This window comes from Festucalex cinctus, chromosome 4, assembly GCF_051991245.1.
Source record: "Festucalex cinctus isolate MCC-2025b chromosome 4, RoL_Fcin_1.0, whole genome shotgun sequence".
Taxonomy (NCBI): Eukaryota; Metazoa; Chordata; class Actinopteri; order Syngnathiformes; family Syngnathidae; genus Festucalex; species Festucalex cinctus.
Genome location: NC_135414.1, coordinates 8,340,976 through 8,365,257, shown reverse-complemented (window position 1 = coordinate 8,365,257; position 24,282 = coordinate 8,340,976). Strand labels below are relative to the sequence as shown.

Sequence of the window (24,282 nt, the reverse complement as noted above, 5' to 3'; positions counted from 1 at the left end):
TAGTTAGGTTTTTCCTCTAGGAGGAATAGATTGTTATGTTCTGAGGTTGGATCCCAAAGCGCAGACACAAATAAGAGTTTGACACTTTATTCACATAAGCTGACAAAACACACATTTCTCAGACAGCTTATATAGACAGTGAATCGATCTGATTGGTTGTGGCTAGGCATGTGGGTAACAGGACTGACGTGGAATTATCTGATTTGCTGTTGACCAGGTAAAGAGATGAAAGATTCTTGATGTCATATAGCTCATGACATCACATAGCATAAGACCAGTTGAAACTAGATGCCGGTTACATCAGTTCAAAACAGACACTTGACCTCACGGTCATGAGACCCAAACATAACCCTTGCATGACCCAAACTTAACCTGGTCATGACCCAGTCATGACATAGATTTGCTAATTTGACCCAATAATCAACACGCACACACATAATAATCAACTGGATCCACACTCCACGGAAAAGAACATACAGTTACAAGATTTGAAAAGTATTTACAATTTGGCTTACTATAGCACACAACATGATTGTGCTCTAAAAAAACCAAACAAAATAATTGGTTCTTCCAATGGAAAATGTAATTGTTCTCACGTTCAGATATCCACGTCACAGTCAAAGTTATTAGTCAAAGTGAACTTTTGTCCTGTTAAATCCACTGTGGATGCACTTCATAGGCCTACTGGGTCTCAAGAAGGAGGCAGTCAGATTCAGCAGATCAAGGGTGGCTCGCCTTCTCCCTCTTTTTAGGAACAATTCAGAATCCAACAAATGGTTTAAAAAAACAAACAAAGGCCAAGATGCCTGCCAAAAGATTTCCCTAGCTCCTGGCTAGCTGAAGTCCAGTTCCCGCACACTCGCTTATCATTTCATTTCGGTTTAATGCACTCGGTGGTTCTCGGTGGTCTGTCAATACAAGTTTCGATACTCTCCGCAGGATGTTGTCTTTTTACTCATGGTTGATTTCCCCCAACATGATGCTGCACAAGATGTTTTGTTTCATTTCTTCAAAAGTGCACTTCGAGTGACTTGAATGCCTTTTCATGTCTGTGAGAGCCAAATATACAAAAATAAAATAGTAGTAGTGGGGGTCATGTGTTAATTCCCATTTAACATGAGTTTGGATGTGATTGGTTAACTCTGGACAGCCATATCCCTAGATATGAGGGTGTGCACACTTTAGATTAGCTTGTTTATTTTTAAATCCTCGTTTTTTTTTCATTCGAGTTGTGCAGGTTATATAGGTGACATAATGGTTGAAAATGTGATTTAGCTTGTTCTCTTTTAAACCTGGCATATTAGCATGGGTGTGTAGACTTTTTTATATCTACTGTACTTCACAGCTACTTTAGGTACACCTGCACGAGCTTACGAGATCCAATAATCTCCACTAACATAAATCGTTATTTTCAGACATGTTAATCTTCTTCTTACTTTTGTTTTCTTGTTTTTGTTTGTCTATATACATGATTTAGATTTTTTTTAGTGCACTTTTTTATTTTATGCATTTGTGTAAACTGATAATTAGTTCTGTTTTCGTATTTTCTTCTTGGTTTCCTCTTTTGAAGGGGTTAATTTCTACCTAATATCAAGTCAAAGAAAAAAACAAACTTATCTGATCATTACAATTGTATAAAAATGTTCCACATTACAAAGTACCATATACTTTAGTTTCAGTTTTATTTGGCAATGTGGCAGGGCTGAAGCTGTCTGTTTTGTTTTTGTTCAGAACACAAGTAAACATAGAGTTTGTATTATGTCTTATTCTTCCAGATGTCAATTAGATCCGCCCTCAGTTTTTGAAAAGATGGTCTATTTTTGGGTTCATGCTGCCAGCAGCGGTTCATAAGCGTGGACACTTCCGACGGGCAGCCACGTGGAGCTGGCATGCGATAGCCTGAAACACATTTGTACACAAGCTTGGAAAAATACGCATAACATTCATCTTTTACTTTAGTCACTGAAAGTCATTTTCAGGGATTGATGACCGCGCTTGTGTTTTTACCTTTCTCCACTTCATCTCGGACCTGCTGGTTGCTCATGCTTGTGTAAGGGATCATTCCCATGGAGAAGACCTCCCACAGCAGCACACCAAAGCTCCACACATCACTCTCTGTGGTATAGCGACCTGCAAATGACCAGCAGGGGGCAGTGTTGATATAGGCAGGATTCTCAGCAAAACAATACCAGGGGCCCAGAGTCTGTTATGGCTGATCATTCTAATTTAAAGGGACAGCAACATGAAAAATCAACTTTTGGAGCTTTTAAAGTGTTAAAATGCTAATTTCTCACCAAAAAAAAACAAAACATGACCAAAGTGGTGTTTTCCTCCATCCGCCTCTCTTTGAGAAATTCTAGGTCATTCTGCTCCCCAAGCACCAGCCCCTCCCAACCTGAGAAAACGAGTTGTTGCCACTTTTTAACGTCACAAGGTGTGGCCACACACCTTGCCATTTCATTTTAACCTTTAATCATTGCAGATAACATAAGTCATTAATTTAGAGAAAAATCAAATGGAATTTCCCACAGTTATTGTTGTTTAACACTAACAGTATACAATGCATATTAATAGGCCACACTGTTTTGCCATTTAAATATATGGACATTTTTCTGTTCTGGCCTCCCCCTCCAAAAACAACAAAACACGTCAAGTGTATTCTATTGAGGGAAGAGTACTGCTCTTTAATAATAATAATAATAATAATAATAATAATAATAATAATAATAATAATAATAATAATAATAATAATTATTATTATTATTATAACGTACGCAGAAGATTAAAAAAATATATGATCATGACTACTTTTATATGGTTTATCTACAAGTGCTGCTTGTTAAAGTTAGTTGTGTCACTGCCACCATGCAACGCTCATATCTCAAGTCTACGCTCGCAAGCCAAAGCAAAAAATAAAAAAATCTTGAAGAACTAGGAAGTTGAGTCACTGATATTTCAAGGCACCTCTCATGATGCATTATCTGAAACCAAGCTTTCTGACACTTGGCAACATATTTCACTCCACAATTCCTTGGTCACCTTCATTGTTTGCTGAGTAGCAAAGCAGCCCCAAACCATAACTGAGCTTCCTCCATGTTTCACAAGTACACGCTGCGTTTTTTTGCGTCTGTAAGGATAGAGCTGTTGTGAATTGCCAAAAAAGCTCCAGTTTTGCCTCATCTCCCTAAATGTTATTCTCCCAGAAGATTTATGTCTACTCAAATAAAATTCCAATTCCAATCTGATCAGTGTCAAGATATTCCAGTGTCAGAATGGTGCCAATAATGTTGCCTGTGCTGTGTACTACGAAAAGAACGCTGTTCAAACAAGTGTAACAAAGAGGAGGCTCGGTAATCTTCTGTGGCTGCTTTAAAAATATCTAAGAAGAGCTAAGAACCAAACATTGGACTATTTTGAGCAGCCCTGATCTAAATCCATGTTAAAATCTGTGAAAGGAGCTGAAAGAAGGCACGCTTCAAGCATGAAACAGCTGGCACAGTTGTTGCCTCAAAAGCTTGTACAACAAACGATGAAATTAATGGCAGTGGTGGTGCGAGCTTGAATGCTACATACAGTAAGCCGACTGTGTCTTGTGTCACAGTACACTGCAGACCGCAAACACACAGGCAAGGAGGAAGTTTCGAATGTTTATAAAGCTAATGAGCATGGCGTTTATTGATGTCATTAATTTGGAAATTGTAATCATGTGGGTAATTGGCAGTTGAACAGTAACATTCTTTAATTTCACATAAGCAGAACAGGTATGTGACAGGTTCATAGTTTCCAAGATTTCCACATGTGTACATATTGGCAAAAAACAATGTGCATATGAAGTATGATGAAAGGAGAATAATAGTAATAATAATTACATGTCACCATAAATCATGAAGGTAGGTCGTGGTGGCTGAGTCATTGCTGACAAGTGAGGCTCAATTACAGTCCTCCATCTTGTCAACTAATTAATTGGCATTAGTTTTTGGCACATTTTGCTTTTGGGCCTCCCTGTGCTGAGGATGTGAGATCGAGTCCAGGCTTCGACCTTCCTGGGTGGAGTTTGCATGTTCTCCCCGTGCCTGAGTGGGTTTTCTCCAGGTACTCTTACTATAGTCATTCTACTAGTAGAAAAACTAGGGCACACTAGTAGAATGACACACTAGTATTTTCTTGGAATGTTTTCCCACTACTGCCTTCTACTACTGGTGTGACATTACTTCCCACTAGTAGGACAACTAATGTATGTTACTAGTTAGGGAAAACTACTAGTTTGAATTTGTTGCTACTAGTATGTCCCAAGATGATACTAGTGCGTGTCACATACTAGTTGGACTTAGTAGTCTTACTAGTGCAGCACAGCAATTTACAAGTAATGTTTCATACTAATGCACCAAATGTGCCACTAGTAGTGGAGTAAAACATTACTGGTAAGACAGTCGTTATAGTGCCCTGAAATGTCTTCCTCGTAAGGACAATGAGTGCACTAGTACACAGACTTTAGGCTGGATATGAAGGATATCGAATAAATGCTCGACTTGAGGCCATGGTGATTGTGCGCGTGCAGACGTACGATACCGTAGTTGAGCGCTTCGGGAGCCGTCCATTTGATGGGAATCTGCCTGAGGCCGCCCTGCGCCGAGTACACGCCGTCATCCTGCTGCCGCGACATCCCAAAATCACTGATCTTGACGACGTGCCGCTCCGCCACCAGACAGTTCCGGGCTGCCAGATCTCTGCAAACGCACGAGACAGATGCGAGCCGGCGTCAGATATCGCACATGAGGCACTTTCGCAGAGATGTGACACACAGTACACCTCACACTCCTCTTATTAGCGAGTTGTCATTTGCAACACACCGCAATTTTTGATATTTATATCTATTTTACATCATCATCATCTGACACAGATGCCTTGTGACTGGTGAGAAATGTATAAATTGCCGCTGTGGTGGTTTCATCCAATTACATTTGATTGAACATACTCGCTGTGGCTCTTAGTGGCACTCAACTCAATTCCATTTGATCACAAACAAGAGTGAATTATTCAGAATTTTTCAAATGGAGAATGGAGCAGCTCTCTCCCTACTGTTGTGTTACGTGATTCACTTAAGTCCGTGTCCTTGAATAGTAAACATGCCTTTGTACAATGAAACCGTGAATGCTGTTGACTGCAAATCTGCATTATCTTCTGAAAATAGCCACCAACATAACAACATAAACTTAACCTTCAACATAAAGAGCTGTATGAGTCATATCCACACATGGGCAAATGAATGAAAAACCCACAGTGGTCACAGAAATAACGTGAATTTGAGCAAATTTAATGAACCCTAACCCTAACCCATTGAATTGTGATTCAACAGAATTATTTTCAAAAAACAAACTCATGAAACAGGCCTGAACAAAATTGATGGCATCCTGACGAAAGCTTGAAAATAATTTGACCATAGGGACAAATTCATCCAAGGTGTGTCCTCTAATTAGCATCACAGGTAGGGGTGTGCTAAAAAAAAATAAAATGATGTGGCAATATATGGTTGTGGGCCTCATTACAATACACGTATCGATAAGCAGGTGTCAGAATCGATATTGCTCATTAATTTTAAATAGGCAGTTAATGATGCGTTGCTTGCGCAGGAACAGCAGCCTCTTTGAAGTGAAGTGGGAGCAGACAGTCATGGTGCCTTTGCAGCTTGCATTGTACTAAAAAAAAAACAACAACAACTAGCAGCCGCCTTTAAAGTTAATTGCCTTCAATTGTGCTCATACAAGAGGAGCGTGAGGTACTCGTCGAGCAAGTAAAGAGACATGAGTGCTTTAGTTTGCACTGTACTTAGTTAAAAAAAAAAAAATGTGAAGGTGTGAAGTCTGTTTTAAAAATAGCTCACCAGTGATCTGACACTGTATCTTGCAAAGAAAAATTAAAACAGAGGAAGAATATCTACATTTATTTACTTGTTTTCTAATGTAGCGATTATCCTATATTTTGTTTAAAAACGAAATAGAGCGTGTTACATGAAAAAACGTTTTTATTTTCGCAAATCTTTCAAATAAGCACCATTTAGAGCTGTACGTTTAATACTTTGATATTTTTGCACATATCAGCCCCTGCCTAAGTTTCCCAGTGTATCTGTGAAAGCTGCTCCTGACTCTGCACATTTAGACCAGGCATGTCGCTTGGTGGTAAACCAGAAGAGCTGCTAACAAAAACCTTGTTGGCGTCTAGCATAATAAGTATATCATTTACGTATACATATGACTGTTATGAAAAAAACAAAATGCAAGTAAATTAATGTAAACTATCGGGATACGTATCGCCTTGAAGACCATGTATTGGGATACATATGTATCACGACGCGTATCGTGACCCCTGTATCGTGATACGTATCGTATCGTGAGGTTGTTGGCAATACCCAGCTCGAATCACAGGTATCTTCAAACTTGTAGTCAGCCAATAGGCTCATTTAAAGGGTAACAAGTAAATTACCGCAAAGTGCAATGACATTGTGTGTACCATACTAAAAATATAGACAAAAGGAAGGAGTGTTTAGAAGAAGAAGAGAAGTATAGACAAGCACATTCAAAGTTGTTTTTGGACTCATATTTCTACCATTTAGAGTGTGATTTATTATGGCTTTGTACAACCTTTTATATGCTAAAGCACTGAAAATAGATGGATGGCAAAATAAAATTATTGTTATTATTATTATTTTCACATGTGAAAAAAATTAGTTTTCACCATAAGAGTTTTGAGAGATATAGATTTGCATGCCTGATATGAAGGTTTATCCATACTCATAATTGTAGTCAAATACTTGTAAATGTATTTTTTCCGTAAGCCAAACATTTCATACAATACAATACAAGTATTACCTGTGAATGCACTTCTTTGTCTCCAAGTACTCCATCCCAGCTGCAACATTTTCTGTCATTCTGACCAGCATCTTTGGGGTCTGACTCGGACCCTCTTGACGCAGGAAGGATAGGAAATCTCCACCTTGTCAAATTTGCAAACAATACGAACCGTCTCAGTTCAGTTGAGGAAGATTAGAACAAAACAAAGTGCACTCTAAAAATAGTTGGGTCAAAAATAACCCAACTATGGGTCAAAAATGGATCGATTGGCTACTTGGTGTCATGACTGTGTTCCGTTTTGGGTCTGATGCAATCAGCATGTAACAGCAACTAGTTTCAACTGGTAAGAAGCTATGTGAAGTTAGAAGCTATGTGATGTCAGGAATCTTTAATCTCTTTATCTGGTTTTTAATATCTTTATCTTTATTTAGCCAATCAGATAATTCCATGTCAGTCTTGTTACCCACATGTCTAGCCACAGCCAATCTGATCGAGTCACTGTCTATATAAGCCTCACAGAGAAGTGTGTGTTTTCGTCGGATTATTCTTCTGTTCCTCTGTGCACCTCCACAGCTTAGCTCCTTGATTCTTGATACATTCTCGTTGTTTCTGGTCAAGTCAAGTTAGTTCCACACCTCTTGATGTTATGCGAATAAAGAGTTAAAATCTTATTTGTGTCTGCATTTTTGGGATCCAATTCCAGAGCCTAACACTTGGGTCTATTTGACCCAACTTTCGGTCAAGAATTGTTTTTTTTTTAGTGTAAAACAACTCATAAATATTGGTCAGATCTTTTCCTTGGGTCAAAAAATGGGTAATTTTGTATAAAACAACCCAGAAAGTTGGGTCAAATTGACCCATAAAGTGGATCAGTCCATTTTTGATTCATAATTGAGTTACCTTTGAGTGTGGGGAAACCATAAAGGTGAAACAAACAGGTGAAGGAAAATATTATCCTTTACATTTATCATTTGCGACCCTGCTAAATTAATTTTATGATATAATAATAATTATAATTTTATTTTTTCATTGTAGTACCAAGTTGTGCCACATGCCCCCAACATGATGTAGATGTGAAAAGAAGAAGAAGCAGAGAAGGTCCCCAACTACTGTAAACTACAATAATAGTTGTTGTTCACAAAGAACTGTGCGAATGTGACTTGTGTGCTAAGTAGCAGCTGCATTTTTATTATTATTATTATTATTATTATTATTATTATATACTGATTTTGACTCTTTTTTTTTTTCTTTTTTTTTCCCCCCCACATAAGAACAACATGGAAAAAAGTCTTGGGGTTATCTCACGTTTTTATTTGTGATAGTTGACGCCAGGATAGTATGACTGTAACTTATATGTAACATTTTTAACATGAAAATCATGCAAATCATCTTGCAATTGTGATTGGTTAGCTAGGATCCAATCATGAACCAGAAGTGTTGACATCATGCAAATTATGCGTTTTTCATATTTCATCACGCAAATATGTCATGTCCACTGCAATCATGTATGGGTCCATAGGGGTTAGAAAAATGTAAAAATTTTAGAGTTAAAAAAATATGTATTGTAATAAACATGTAATAATGCCAGTACTTTTCAGTCTCTTTTTTGCATGATTTCCAACTAAACCAAGTGCAAATAAATCTCATGCTGCCTACCTTTAACAAGCTCCATTATGATATAGATGGGCTGTTTCTGAGTGCACACGCCGATCAGTTTGACAATGTTGGGATGATCGTACTGCTTCAGGATCCTGCATGACAACAGCAACACGATGATATGAGGTGGGTGTGTTGAGCACATGTTGTACAGTCCAACTAACCTAGCCTCCATCAGGAATTTATTCTTGTGTTCCGGTGCCAGGTTCTCCTTACAAGTCTTTACTGCCACAGAGGTGTTATCACAGCGTAGCGTGCCACAGTACACCTCCCCAAAGTTACCCTGCGTTGTCCAAAAAACAACATTGTGACCACAGCGACCAACTTGACATCATCCACAAGGATGGAGATGAGGGAACATTTTTCTCAGGCAGAATAAGCTGAAAAATATGTACTGTATGTATGGTATGACCAACAGTTGGAAAAGGTTCAGGTTCTAAATAAAAGTCTAACGAGTGTGAATTATTTTTGTGACAAGCAAACTTGTACCACGCCAGTTGCATTTGATGAGGCAATTAATCAGTATGTTGTTTGTAGATGAGCGGGGTGGAGCACTCAGCCGTCAACTACACAGCTGCTTTGACTATTATCGATTTAATTAAGACGCACGCTTTTAAACTATGAATGTGTTTTTAACAATAGAAGAAATCAAATGCACTCAAATTTAGGAATAACACATGGTCATGCTATGTTTACATATTGTTTTGTGCAAATATATTTAATAGCTGCCCTGTTGTGTCTAGGAGGGGATATAATCTTTTTCTTTCATATCCTGCACTGCCTATCATTTTGAATTAATAAAAATACATGTGATGTGAAGACATTTCAGCTATGGTTCCACTGCGTTTAGAGCTTTGCTGTGGTATTGTTTAAGTATCAATGTATGCAGAAAGAATGCCAAAAGTCAACATTTTGATAAAACAAGAAAAAGAAAGCGCTGCTTACTGTTAATTATTATGAGAAATCATTATTATCAGTGTCTTCATGCAGATTATTATCATTAATTAATAATAACATAATTAACAATAGTTCGAGCAATTTCGTTATTTTAGAAGTGTGAATAAAACTGGCAGTCCATTGCATTAAGCAGTACCCAAGAAGTAGCTCGTTTTGTATGTTTGCTTGTTTGTTTGTTTGTTTGTTTGTTTGTTTGTTTGTTTGTTTTAAAGGTTGGTATTTTTGGTTGGTTTTTATTTATTTTTACTTATTTTACAGAGAGTGGATGCATAGCTAGCTATCTAGCGAGCTATCTAGCGATCTATCTAGCGATCTATCTAGCTAGCTAGCCAGCTAGCTAGCTAGCTAGCTAGCTAGCTAGATAGATAGATAGATAGATAGATAGATAGATAGATAGATAGATAGATAGATAGATAGATAGATAGATAGATAGATAGATAGATAGATAGTATTTAATTTTTTAATTATATATTTTTATATCCATTTGTTTATTTCACTTTTATTTATTTATGTGTTTATTTATTTATTATGGTCCTCCATGAATGTATGGTGTGTGTGTGTGTGCGCATTTTTTTTTTCCATTTAGTGAGACCAGTCCCGACCAGAGTATACCATAGATCTCACCAAAATTTATGTAGAATAATTATGTAGAATAGACTTCAGCACACGCAAAACTCTGAACAGGATAATTGGTAAAGAACAATAATAATAATAATAATAAAATAAAATAAAATTATGAATGGATGGATTTTAAACTCCCCATATGGAAGCAAACGTGGAAATACTGTATAGTCAATCTTACCCACCCGCCCGATGAGGCTTCCTAAAATAACACCATCGTGTTCCAGGACCCATTTGTCCTATAAAATGAGAAAAAGCAAGACAGTCGTTTAGCAGTTAGCCGCTCCCACAGTATTTTATCCTAATGGACGAGTTAAGTGAGTGATCACATGGAGGAAATGGAGCAAATGACGCGGTACCTTGAGCACAGGTTTCCTCAGCTGTATATCACACTTCCGGGTGATATGCTGTCGGCTGGAGAGCATATGATGGATCAGATGCGGGATGCTGCAGAAGCCTTCCCCATCCAGGCGGTACTCATTCTTCATCACATCCAAAAGCGTTCGCGGGGGTGATAAAAGAGACAAAAGATACTTGGGAGCGAAATTGCAGACATGTTGCAGGGTGTGAAGGCAGCTTCACTTACGTTTATGTTCTGAATGAGGAAATGCTTGCAGCAGTTATCCCAGTGGACAGAGAGCACATAACCCTGTTTTTCTTGACTCTTCCTCACCAGGAAATCTCCATCACACTGCAGCAGCTGCTGAACCTCCTGCCTGGGAACTGCTCCGTGGTACCAGTCCTGCTGCTCCAGAGGACGATCCACCTCCTGCAGCTGGTGCACAGATAAAGAGACAAATTGGAGACAGCTGGCTTGTGCTGGGATTTTGAAGAACGTGAATGGAGATGCTTGGCAGGGGAGTTCATGTTATGTTCTGCCAAGCAGGTTTTCAGTCGTGTTTGTTACCTCTGCCAAATGAAAACGTGTTAGAGGTGTTGCTGTTTTTGGGATTGTGGAAGGGGATTTTCACTGATGAGGATCCGACAATGTGCACGTGCAGTAATTAGTATTAATTGGCCCATTTCTACCATTCCAATGTAGAGCTGGGTGATTATGGAAAAATAATAATCACAATTATTTTGAGTGATATCGAAATCATTAATATGATTATTCTTTGACTTACTCAACTATCAAAATTCATCTTTAAAATAAAATACAACTTTAAAGAACCAGAACATAAATTAGCAAAAACAAAATAATATAATATTTTTAAATTAATAGCAATAATATTAAAAATAAATATATACACATAAAAAAAAATGGAATTAAATAAATATCAGCTGTTCCTGCTATGTGTGACTTGACCTCTTAGGGGCAATGCATGCATGGCTTACACACATGAGTAGAAGAAGAACATTGTGAGCTTTATTATTACAGAATATCTAGTTTTTCCACAGATTAGGAAGAATATTTGCTATTGAGTATAGGTGTTTTTACAACATGAGTGCGTGTGAATATTCGTTATTTGAAGGAACATCACTTCCAGAACTCGATGCTAATTTTCTATTAGCATAGTAATTAATAGACTTTTTACATCGATTGCTAGCATTAGCGCCAGTGATATTTTGGAAGTAAAATATCTTGTATTTAAATAAACAATGTTTGTAATTCTTTACATTGTCTGTTTAGTTTTACAGTTAACTCCAACTGGGACGTCGTTAAACGACACAGTGATAGGGAAGAATAACATTCGTCAACGCTTGCTGCCCAAGCTACATGGTGCATTCAGGGGACTTTCAAACACACATCACATTGTTTGGCACATTCATCGTATTTCTTCAATTGTAATGTTTTTATGATGGTGAGAAGTCAAAATCAAAATCACGATTAACTTACAAATAATTACCCGTGTCTACTAGAGTGATAGCTAGTTAGCTATGCCTACTTCATGAAAATGTATTTTCCTAGATGCTACGGTTTACAGAATAGCTTGGTGTCATCATTTAAATTCCCAAGCAAGGAGGTGAGACCACGGATAGGCCAAGTATGCGTCGCTAGTCGAGAGGAACTCAGTCAGCTTGTTAGCTTGCAAGCTAACTGGCTGATAATACCTCTCATTGCGGCATGGAAAACCCCACGCCGACCAGTAAGATTTATCGGTAGTCTCGCCGCTGCAGGCTCCAAAAGTGGATATATTTTTGTAGCTCAAACATGTAGCGATGTGAAGGTTTTGAAGCCTCATTTTATATACCTGACTATGCTCAACTTTGGCAGGATTGTTAACAACACCTTGGTGTGTCAATTGTACAAGATATTTATCTTAAATGTACAGACTTTTAATTGACTAACGCATGAATGGAAATGACAGTAGTCAAGCATTTTACAGAAGGTGGCTATCAATTAAAATGTGCAATTTGGTGCTGATCCAAGCTGGGATTGTTTGGCCTTGGCACTGCTGAGTGTCATTCTTGGTTTAATAAAAAAAAATAAAAAATAAAAAAATAAAAAAAAATTCTTAAAAGCTACAAAAGGGAGTAGTTATGCCCTGTGCTATAGAAAATCAAATCAGCACAAATTTAGGATTCAAGGTCAGAAAAATAAACTCCATTAAAAGAATAGTTTACAAACTTTTCTAGTCTATGCAACCCTACAAAAGATTTAATGCCCGACCACCCATACAATAGCAACATTTCAGCAGAAGATCAAGGTTTTTAAAGAAATGTATAATTTATAATGAAATATTTTCTATATTAAATTAGAAAATTGTAAAATCCAGTACACAATTTTAGGTCCGTTTGGCGCACCTATTGCAGATTTACAAAGTATACTAAAGCATTTGCAATTGCTTTCTAGTTCTTTGAGTTTAACCTACGTCACTTTTGGCTCGAAACAAACTCTTAATGATCCCGTTGCCGAATAGATTGAGTGATGATTGGTTGTAATCCTGAAAAACAGACAAAAGTAAAAGCACGCAGGTTAGTGAAATCTTAATTAATGTATTATTCATATATTAAGTTGATTATTTATTGGGGTAGTGATTCAGCACAGAATGGCTTATCAATTAGAGCTAGCATTTAGATTTTTATAGCTTGAAACATTTATGGTCTAATAAAAAGTCTTTCTTAGACGAAGAAAGTTGTTGCATATTGTAAATTAAGAGCACACAAAAAAAATCACAGTGAAAGCAAAGTCACACGTCATTATCGTTACCCGTTAAATGACGTGTATTATTTAAGCTAAACTCTGGATAAGTTGGGCCACACAGAAGTCATAAAACACATAAAAACATAAGTAGTATTGAACTATTAAAATAAAGACATTACAGCCAAGTATTGGCCGAATGATAGCTTTAGGGAGAGTTTTTTTTTTTTGGATAGATTTAACATTTCTCATAATACAGCCATTAAAGAGTCACAAAGACACAGACTTATGAAATAACCAAATATTATTTATAGTCACCTTGAAAGTGGTTGGATATAAGCGATGGATAAAACTCCATAAAAAGTGACCTTAATTTATAAAACTTCCCTCAAGTGCTTTCATTGCCATCCAAGAGATCCGACTAATAAAACACATCGGCATCTGGAAGCAGCCCAATGTAATCCCAATCGAATATTTGGATGATAGATCCTGACATTCGAGTCTAAGCTTTGGACATTAACAGCCTGAAAACAGAAAGTTGGCTGAAGGACATACGTTGCTCGTACTGGATGAAAGGGAAAGCGTGTCCTTGTCCAGCTGAAGAGCAGGGGGAGGTTCTTGGGAGCCCAGCTGATCCAACGCTGTCTTCAGAATCAACCTCTGCACCTCCAGCTTGGCCCTCCTGCCTTGAGACAGAGCTACCTGCTGCCGACACTCCTCCAGAGATTGTCTCTTGTTCAGCTGGAACACCCTGCGTGTGATGTATTGCAACGGATTTATCCACGGTTAAGTCAGAAATGAAAATGGGACAAAGATGTGGAGACGTGAACGTGGAGGACAAGTCTTCTCTTTTCTTGGCTAATGTCTTCATTTGGGAACCTAAAATGGGTGTAAAAGTTAAAAAGCCGAAGTAAAAAAACATCTCGTGGGTCATAATGTCAGTCAGTCGGCATATACACATTTATTTGAATCTGTGGCCATTAAAAAGGGAAATTAGTGACTCCGCTTAGTGCTTACTCAGCTCAATGCACTTTACAACATGCAGTTTGGCAGTTAGTTAATGTACCTTCAAAAAAAAAAAAGAAGAAGAAGAGGTTTCAAGCTGTTTATTACCACTTTACTGTCAAAATAAAACAAAGAGAATTAAACTTTGTGTATATTAAACAACCACATAAATTTCCCTTAAAATCTGCTAGGTTATTGCTAACAGAGTGGGGGAAACACCATAGATAGGCTAGCCTAGCGTATAGCGTCAGTGTCGTGGTGTTATGAGCCTTTAGAAAATGTATATTTTCTGACACCATCTGCCTGTAATACAGCGCCCCCGGGTGGTCAAGGCCCCAGAAGGAGGAGCACAACCGCCATTAACGTGAAGCAAAACACTGTTTATCTATTTACAATCTATTTAATGATGTAATGTTTTTATTAAGTACCAATTATTTAAATGTTCTTATTAAAAGAGACTAAGAGAAAATGCAGTGAAAACAGAACTAATGTGAGATCACAGACGTGGCTGGATTGCGAAATGCAGGAAAACACAGCACCTCCTGCACCGTTTGATGGGTTCCTCCCCCACAAAGTTTCGTAGTAATCATTTATGCGGCGTGTGTGTCCTCCTCCTCCAAACATAAACTCTCGGTGCTCTCGAAGAGGTAATTCATCGTCTATTGGAAACAACTTACAGGACGAATGAGCCACACAGCAGCACAAGACTATGCAGATGTCAATATGTTTTATTGACAAGTGGGATCAATAAAAGAGGCTTCATTCTGCTCTGGCTGCAGGTTCACCACCTCAACATTACCACAGACTCAAGAGAGATAACTACATGAAGCTCTGCTATTATTGGGGAAATTTCTACTATTCATTAGTGTTCCTTCGTTAGTTAGTTAGTTTGTTAACATTAAACTAAATAGACAACACAATGAAAACTTACACTGTGTTTAGTTTTCTGCTCTCGTCACAAGTTTTTGCTCACAAGTTAAAAAAAAAAAAAAAAAAAAAGGTCACTCATATCATCTCTAACTCATGTTCACTTTAACCTCTCAAAATATCAAAACATTTGCCAGAGTATTGTTGGATGTTATGGGCATTAATCCTTTTTCTCACCATACAGTTGTGCTCATAGCTTTACATACCCACATAAGCACAACTGTACAAACAAATGAGTTAAAGACATTTAAAAACACAAACAAATACATAAATAGTATCTTGTACCCCGCCTACTGCCCAGAGCCAGCTGAGATAGGCTCCAGCACCCCCTGCGACCCTTGTGTGGAATAAGCGGTCAAGAAAATTGATGGATGGATGGATAAATGGTATCTTACAAAAGTTACAAAAACAAACAAACACATACATTGCAAAAACAAGATTTCGCAAAAATTGACTTTAAAAATGTTGTAAAAGACCATAATCATATGTTTTAGTAGTTTTATCCAGGATTTAAAATCATTACACATTTGGGGCAAACTTCCGTTGGCAAATTTGTGTGCAGCATAACTACTGAATGCTGCATCACCATGTTTGCTTTGAACTCACTAATTGACCCGGGTCTGCCGATGTCAGCACCCTATTGGGTTCATATTTCATTAGCATTTCTTTAATGCATTCAGGACCTAAACCATTCAGCTGACTGAGAGGCAGTTAATTATGTAAACTGCATTGCTGTATTCTAATCCATAAAGCACTGAAAACCTCCTAGGATCACAGTTAATAGTTGTTCCCATGAGCTCAGACTCTGTAAGTGGGCGGAGCAATGTGCAAAAGATATGAAAGTTTACTCAAATCTGCGGTCCACTCACCTCTGACCTTTCGTGACCACCCCTCTCTCTGCCTCCAACTCCAGCTCCAGCTGTTCGACTGAAACCTGCTGGGAGCTCAGAGAGCGGCTCAGGTCCAGTAGCTCCTCCTCCACTGCCGTCTGCCTGGGACAAAGGAAACGGACGATGGACCGAGTCGGAAAGAGAATGTGATGGAGTGTTTGCTGTCATTTTAGTCAGATATTTATATTTTTTTTATGTATTAAATGTCCAATCTGCATGTATGTGAATATTTACTTGTGCTGGATGGTCTCAAGTGTCAAGTCATTCAATTGGACATGTTGAGGATTTAAGTTCTCTGTGTTCTCCAAAAGACTGCAGTCAAATTCCGCACAAACAGGAACCTCCCCCACAGACCTGTAAAAACAAACACAGCACACCTCTCAATGGGAGGTGAAGGGGGGCGTAGTTAAAAAAAAAAAAAAGTCCCCATGCAGCACCTGTTCAGTTGGATGAAACTCTCATACTCTGTGAGAGGATCGATGGATGTGATGGCGCTGGACATCTCCCGGTGGATTTGCACCACTTCTTGATCCAGCAAGGAGGAAATGTCAAAATACTCTTGCAGGATCTCCTTCCTGTGACAAAACAAAAAAATTTGATGGGTGCTACAAAACCTCTCTTGCACACACGCACGCAAAAAAAAAACCTCACAAGCACTAAACAAAAGCTCTCACAATAGAGCTTCTCATATAAAAAAAAAAACCTCACACTCAACATAAAATCTCACAAGCACAAAAACGCAAGATCTCATATTAACAGAAAAAACTCACACAGTGAGCATAACACCTCTCACACAAAAACTCATAGGAAAGATACCTCTCACACTCAACAAAATATTTCTCATACACCAACCTCACACAAGACCTCTAGCACCTCGAACCCCCCCCCAAAAAAGCCTCTAACAACACACAATCCCACACAAGCACCTTTAACACTCACCGAAAACACACATAAAAACTCATTTACACACCCCAAAACAACACACGGTAAAAAAAGAAACTCACAAGCACAAAAACACAAGATCTTCTCATATTAACAGTAAAAAACTCTCACAGTGAAGCATAAAACCTCTCACACAAAAAACACACACAAATAAACCTCTCACTCTCAACAAAACATTTCTCACATGCATAAAAAACTCACCCAAAAAACTCACACATGCAACAAAATAACTCTCACAAAAACTCACACTCAAAAAACACTCACATTTACTTTATCCCACCAACACACACACGCAAACACGCAAACAAAAACTCTCACCTCACTATAAATTCTCACACACACCCCAAAAATTACTGAGTTATAAAACTTCTCACGTTAACAAATTCCTCTCTTATTCAACAAAAAAAAACTCTCAAACGTAAAATCTCAGTCACTAAGAAACATCTCCCATTCACCAAAAGTTTTCTCTCACGCACCAAAAAAGTGTCACATCCCAATCAAATTTCACACATACTACAAAAAAACCTCAGTCTCACCAAAATAATTCATATTAACCCCCCCCCCCCCCCAAAAAAAAAAAAAAACTCACACACAACATATAATTTCTTATCGAAATACTAAAACAACTATTACACTCATAAAAAAGGCACATTCAAACCAAAAAACATTTCTCTCACGAACCCCCCCCCCCCCACTAAAATTCTTCTCATAGCCAGCAAAAAAAACAAAACTCATACTCACCCCATCCTCAACACACACTCAACAATAAACTCCCCGCATTAAAGTAAAACTTACAAAAATCTTTCACATGGATACGAAAACCTCTTATACCCATCGCAGAATACTTCCTATTCACCAAAAATACTATTTAAAAAAAAAAACTCACACAGGAGAAAAAAGATGGCAATTTGATCTAAATGAGGATATTCTGAGCGAGAGTAAAAAGTAGCATGTGTGAAAAGAAGCTGAAAACCTTCTCAAATCTCAAATGCTGATTGGCTATGCAAGTTCCTCCCTGTGTCTGTTGTGGTTTGCGAATGCGGATGGACAGTTTCCAGGAACAAGTTTGATAAATATCTCACACGATGAGCACCATCTCCTGCTGCAGAGCCTGCAGTGCATTCAGCATGGCCGGCTGGATGTGAGCGCTGTGTTGCTCCTGGTAGACTTGAGCGGCACGAACTGACAGCACATACTCATTGTGTACCCCGTGAAGTTTCATCGTGGCCTTGACGAAACGCTCTTTTGCTTTGTCACGCTCCTTATCTGAAAGGAAATATACAGTGATGCCTGGAGATTCATCGGCTGGCTGCTATTTGTTAGCATCTCTTAGGCATTTCCCATCATGTGGTAGCATTAAGCTAACTGACTTTACGTTACATCTGTTGTTTGTTTACTTTGAAAGTAATCTTCAATTATGAGAAACATTAAACAGATCAAGCTCCTTTTATGAGGTGTATAAAAAATAATAATAATAAAATCGGGTCATTGGTATTCATCTGCTGGCTGCTATTTGTTAGCATCTCTAAGGCATTTCCGAGTATGTGGTAGCATTAAGTTGACTGACTTTGTGTTTTTTAGCTGGTTTTTTTTTGTTTTACTTTGAAAGTAATCTTCAACTGTGAGAAACATTAAACAGATCAAACTCCTTTTATGAGGTGTATAAAAAATAATAATAATAAAATCGGGTCATTGGTATTCATCTGCTGGCTGCTATTTGTTAGCATCTCTAAGGCATTTCCGAGTATGTGGTAGCATTAAGTTGACTGACTTTGTGTTTTTTAGCTGGGTTTTTTTTGTTTTACTTTGAAAGTAATCTTCAATTATGAGAAACATTAAACATATCAAGCTCCTTTTATGAGGTGTATAAAAAATAATAATAATAAAATCGCGTCATTGGTATTCATCTGCTGGCTGCTATTTGTTAGCATCTCTAAGGCATTTCCGAGTATGTGGTAGCATTAAGTTGACTGACTTTGTGTTTTTTAGCTGGGTTTTTTTTGTTTTACTTTGAAAGTAATCTTCAACTGTGAGAAACATTAAACAGATCAAACTCCTTTTATGAGGTGTAGAAAAAAATAAAATAAAATAAAATCGGGTCACTTTGCATCATGTTGGAGTGGACGGAATAAAACAGTAATTGTGAATGTAACGAGAATCAAAGACAAAGTCGAATTGTTGACCTTTACTGGCTTCCTGGAACTTCCGCTTTGCCTGAGCAGCATCTCTCGCCGCCTGCTTGTAGTTGCTCTTCAGCCTCTCCAGTTCTGTTTGGGTTACCTACAACACCAAACAGCAACTTATAAACACTCAAACACAACAGCAAAATATATTTACTGGCCACAGTATTAAGCACAAGCCAATGAGATCCAACACGACAGCTGTGTCAAAATGTATGCTTGTATGAACTCTCCTCGCGCATATTCACAATTCAAGAGTTGGCCTTTATACATCATGATTTAATCCATCATTGTACTACTCCTGATTTGCTTGCCATGCCCACATGGGGATCAGTATAATACAGTCATACACAAAAATGTAAAAGAGTCACCACGACTCTCAGTATAATAAACTGCAAAAATATTAGTCATGTTTCCTAGATGACAAAGAATGTATGCCTGTGGGTATTGTGGTATTTGTGTGTTTACATATATTATTATTTGTGTTCAAATGTCGGTTGTCTCAAGGAGGGAATCGCTGCAACTATTCGTTCTTTCTCTCTCTCTCTCTCTCTCTCTCTCTCTCCCTCTGTCTGTTTAGACGGGCACAAATGATTGTAGAGCCAAAATTGTAATTAGTACCTCGCAAAAAAAAAAAAAAAAAAATGTATGGTGTGATCAAGAAAAATAACTGTTAATCTATATCGCTCCAGCCGCCAGCTGGGCAAAATTGGATTTCATTTGAGACGTTTCATAACAAATTCTATTTTCAATCTGTGTGCTTCAGGGCATTGCTGTTAGATTGGAGTGAAGAATAGAATAGGGAGTTAAACAAACTAAAAAAATAAAAAAATAAATAAAAGTGAGTGGTACACTAAAATGTATTCTTTGCAAAAACTTACTTACAACCAAAGTGGTACTGTTACTGAAGTCAATTTTCAGATATTCCCACTTAACTTTACTCAAGCCGAAGCAATTAATTTAAATTATCACTTTAGCGCCATCTAGTGGGGTAGTGGCATTGTTGTTAGGGATGTCAGTAAATGATTGTAGTTTTTTTTTTTTTTTTTTTTTTTCTTTTCTCGTGGAATACTGCTACCCGTTTGCGTAGCCTACATGCTAGATGCACACTCTTGATGCTTTGTGACAAACCCCTTTTAAGGAAGGACATCAATTATTCATGAGCTTGCATTACGACTTTCCCGATTCCACGCAAATAGACCACTTAACAGGGTAATTCAAATGATAATTAATTGAGAAGAAACAGGCAGTTAAATAGAGGGAGTGTGATATGACACAGGAAGTGGACAACATGGCCTGTTGTGGTGAAGCATGAAATGTGAGAGACATGAGGAAATGCTCAGACCATCTGATAACCACTGACATGTCGAGTTGCAATCATTTGGAATCTCATGTGCAGACATTCTGGTGCAACAAGCAATAGCCAATAACAAAGCAGTTGTGTGTTATCACCCAACTCCAACTACCGGAGCCAAATTCTTTGCGTGTTTTGAAAATATTTTTCCAATAAAGCTGATTCCGATTTGGACTCTGATGCATGCGTTTGACTTGAGTGTCAGTCATCCACCTTGTTGAGCTCCTGCCTCAGGAGGTTCCACTGCTCGGCGTAGTTTTTGCGGAGCTGCTGTTTGTCTTGGATGAGCAGCGCCAGTTTGCTGACGGGTCCGTTCAGCAGCTCTTCAGAACACCTCCTCATCAGCTGGCTCAAAAGGTCTGTCTGAGACACCAGAGCCCCCCAGGACTGAGGGCAGGGAAGCATGAGCAGAATCACGACTTTGCTTTGACAATGTTTTCCAAACAGAATAGGAGAGTACTTTCTGCACAGGTTTAGTTTACAACATCACAGTGATTTTACCACATATTGCACAGGTGTTAGATTACAGTCACTGAACGTTGAATATTCACTGACTATTCAATGAGTATTCAACAAATATCTTAGGGTATGTTTACTTCAACTGCTAAACAACAAAAATGGACCTCTCTGAAAGGTTTACGTTGTAGGGAAAATGTGAATGATTCCATTCAACTCATTTGCTCCCAGCCATTTTGACAGAAGCAATCCCGTTCACTCACGGATGTTTGACTGGATTTTGACTGATTTTGCAAGGCTCATGGAATATATCAAAAGAAAGAAAAAAAGTCTCTTCTTTCATCAGGGGAAAAAAAGTATATTTCTATCTGTTTCCGTTTTGCAGCAATTAGCAATAGAATATAGCTAAGTTTCATCATTATTCACAATCTGTTTTAAACACTGGGGAAAAGAGCTTTTGGCAACATGGCCCTGGTTGCTCTCTTACACTCTGCTGCCACCTGCTGGCTGTTTGTGTAGTAACTACAATTTCTGCAACCGTTCTTTGCAGTTGAGAGGCTACATCAAAGCCTTCTTTATGTTCTAGAATAAAACAAAGAAAAACAACAACACAAAAACGTATAAATACGTCTTTGGGACACTTAAAACATAAAAAAACCCGTATTTGTACGTCCACAAGGTCAATTTCAAGGTCAACTATAACAACAGGTCAAAAGGTTACTAAAATATGCACTAATCTTCTAAATGATTGCAGATGACTCATCCTTGTTGAATTCTCATCCCAAAAATACCTATTTTATGAAGATTGCGCCAGTAGATCCTGACTTACAGTATACGGGTTCAAAGAGGGGCGGCCATGCCCCTTTTTGCTTAAAATATTCAAATTTGGTAGGCCATATCTCCCAAACCCCACCACAGATTTGTTGTGTGCTAAAGGGTTGGATCCCAGAATGCAGACACAAATAAGATTTTATCTATTCACATCGAGAGGCAGAAACCCAGAGATGCAGTACACAGGACAGATGGACAATAATCCGGCAAACCACACACAATACTCAGACTGCACCTACAGACAGTTAATCGTAAAGGACTAAAGAACAACATCACATAGGTCTAGACATCACCTAAAGCAGGGGTGGCGAGATCCGGTCCTCGAGGGCCGCAGTCCTGCAGGTTTTGGATATTTCCCTTCTTCAACACAGCTGATTCATGATCAGCTCATCACCAAGCTCTGCAGAAGCCTGATAACGAGCCTGTTAATTGGAATCAGCTGCACTTCGAGTAGGGAAATCTATAAAACCTGCAGTACTCCGGCCCTCAAGGACCGCAGTTTGCCACCCTTGACCTAAAGGATTAAAGGTTGACATCACGGACATCATGTTTTGTAAACAGACACTTGTTACATCAGTACCTAACAGACACATAACAGGTCATGAACTCTGGCGCATGCGACCCAGGCCATGACAAGATTAACCGAAAATTTGAGATTTCGCATTGTGAGAGCACGATCAACAAATACAGAAAGTTTCAAAATCAAAATCTTATTAAATGTTCAGATTTTTTATTTTTTTTGTAATTTGTTATGGAACGGAACAATGACTGAAACATGCAGTCATATTTCTTAGTTTAGCATTTTTTTTCCACTTTTATGTTAAAACTCATTTGCTCCCAAAAACGTATAAATACGTTCTATTTTAAATGTCTTAAGTGTCCCAAAGATGTATTTACACGTTTTTGTTTTATGCTAGAGCTTATAGAAGGCTTTGATGTAGCCTCTCAAATGCAAAGAACGGTTTAAGAAATGGTAGTTATTACATAAATGGCCAACAGATGGCAGCAGAGCAAAGGAGATCAACCAGGGCCATGTTGAAAAAAAAAAAAGCTCTTACTCAGAATTCTAAATAGATTTTTGAATAATGCTAAAACTTACCGGTAGCTATACTCTAATGCTAATTGCTGTAAAACGGAAGCAGATAGAAATATACTTTTTTTTCCTGATGAAGAAGAGACTAATCTTTCTTTTGGTAAGTTCCATGTTTTTATAGCAATAGAACACAATATTCTGTGGCCCTTGCAAAATCAGTCAAAATCCAGCAAAACAGCTGGGAGCGAAGGGGATTGTTTCTATGAAAATGGCTGGGAGTCAATGAGTTAAGAGTATGAAAACTTTAAATAAAATATATGTTTTATATTAGTACATTGTATTGTGCATTTAGAACAGATGTAAAATTTGTGATCAATAGTAAGTTAACTATTGAAGTTAGCTATTGAAGTCATGCGATTAATTACGCAAACATTTTTAATCACCTGAGACCCCTAGTAACAACAAAACTAACAAAAACCTGCCAACTTAATGCTAACACATATCAGACAATGCCGGCCCGTATTGGTTTTTCTACAATACATGACTGCAGGCTATCATACTGCCCCCTCATAAATTATATTTATCATGTTATATAACTAGGTATATGTGCAATATTAACATGTGCCATTTTCCTAATGAAAAGATATTCCAAAACGTGTGTTGCTTGACCTTATTGAGCTGGCTGATGTGGTCCATTCCAGTTGCAGACTGAGGCCGCTCCTGCTTGTCCACCATAACAGCCATATGGTGCAACTGTGCCGCAAACTCCCGCTCACTCTTCGCCCTCTGGCCCATCCACCTCTTCATGACCTCCATCATGTGAAGCTCAGAGTCCAGCAGCCTCAGCACAGCCACGTGAGCCTGAGGACAGCGCAAGTCCTCCCCAAAGCCCATCCCGGGACTTTTAGGCGCAAATTTTAACCAGGATTGTGGTTCTACAAGAGCTTTGTGTTCTGCCTGTAAGTGAGACAGAAACAAAGTGGTGTGCTGTTGCCACAGCTGCATCGGTCAAAGATAAGTTACTTCCCTGCTTCATGTTCATGTCAAGCAGCACTTCCTCATTCTGCAGGTTTTGTTTGCAAGTCTCATTTCACTTTTAAGTCAGTGACATACTGTATTTAGAGGCTAAATAAATGCTACTAAGGATATCACTTGTTTCAGACCAACACCAGCACGAGTACTCAACTCTTGTAGTCGCTGATACCAATGCCAAGTACCTGTTTTAATACATAAAATTTCCACACAAAAAAACAAGAGATAATTTTAAAGAAAGACCTATATACCAGTGTAAACAACAATGTATAGGCTACAACTAAAAACTTTAAAATTTAATGAATTGATGGAGTTGAACCTTCTCAAAATAATTTTTAAAGCCCATCATGAAATTTTACCAGTTAATATACAAATTAAATTTAAAAATGGAAAGTGAGTATAAATTAAAACAAATATATATAACAAAACAAAAAAACGATGTATTTCAACTCAAGGTGTCAGCTTATT

General features: G+C 38.1%; 1 protein-coding gene across 3 annotated transcripts; it reads right to left on the bottom strand.

The window, feature by feature from the left end:
- Positions 1–71: 71 nt before the first annotated feature.
- Positions 72–23,776, bottom strand: fes (FES proto-oncogene, tyrosine kinase). Of its 3 annotated transcripts, none has more exons than XM_077518611.1 (18): positions 23,452–23,776; positions 20,676–20,849; positions 19,112–19,208; positions 18,011–18,194; positions 16,424–16,561; positions 16,221–16,340; positions 15,966–16,088; positions 13,720–13,915; positions 12,896–12,967; positions 10,669–10,857; positions 10,442–10,564; positions 10,268–10,321; positions 8,669–8,787; positions 8,505–8,599; positions 6,867–6,990; positions 4,570–4,727; positions 2,008–2,130; positions 72–1,899 (listed from the first exon to the last, which is right to left on the bottom strand). In XM_077518611.1, exons 1-18 carry the CDS (start codon positions 23,674–23,676, stop codon positions 1,757–1,759), a joined length of 2,457 nt encoding a protein of 818 aa, XP_077374737.1. In that variant the 5' UTR covers positions 23,677–23,776; the 3' UTR covers positions 72–1,756. The 3 variants fall into 3 exon arrangements, 2 of the variants coding, with proteins under 2 accessions (XP_077374737.1, XP_077374738.1); XR_013283146.1 differs by having other exon boundaries at positions 1,666–1,899; positions 4,565–4,727; XM_077518612.1 differs by lacking the exon at positions 12,896–12,967.
- Positions 23,777–24,282: the final 506 nt, after the last annotated feature.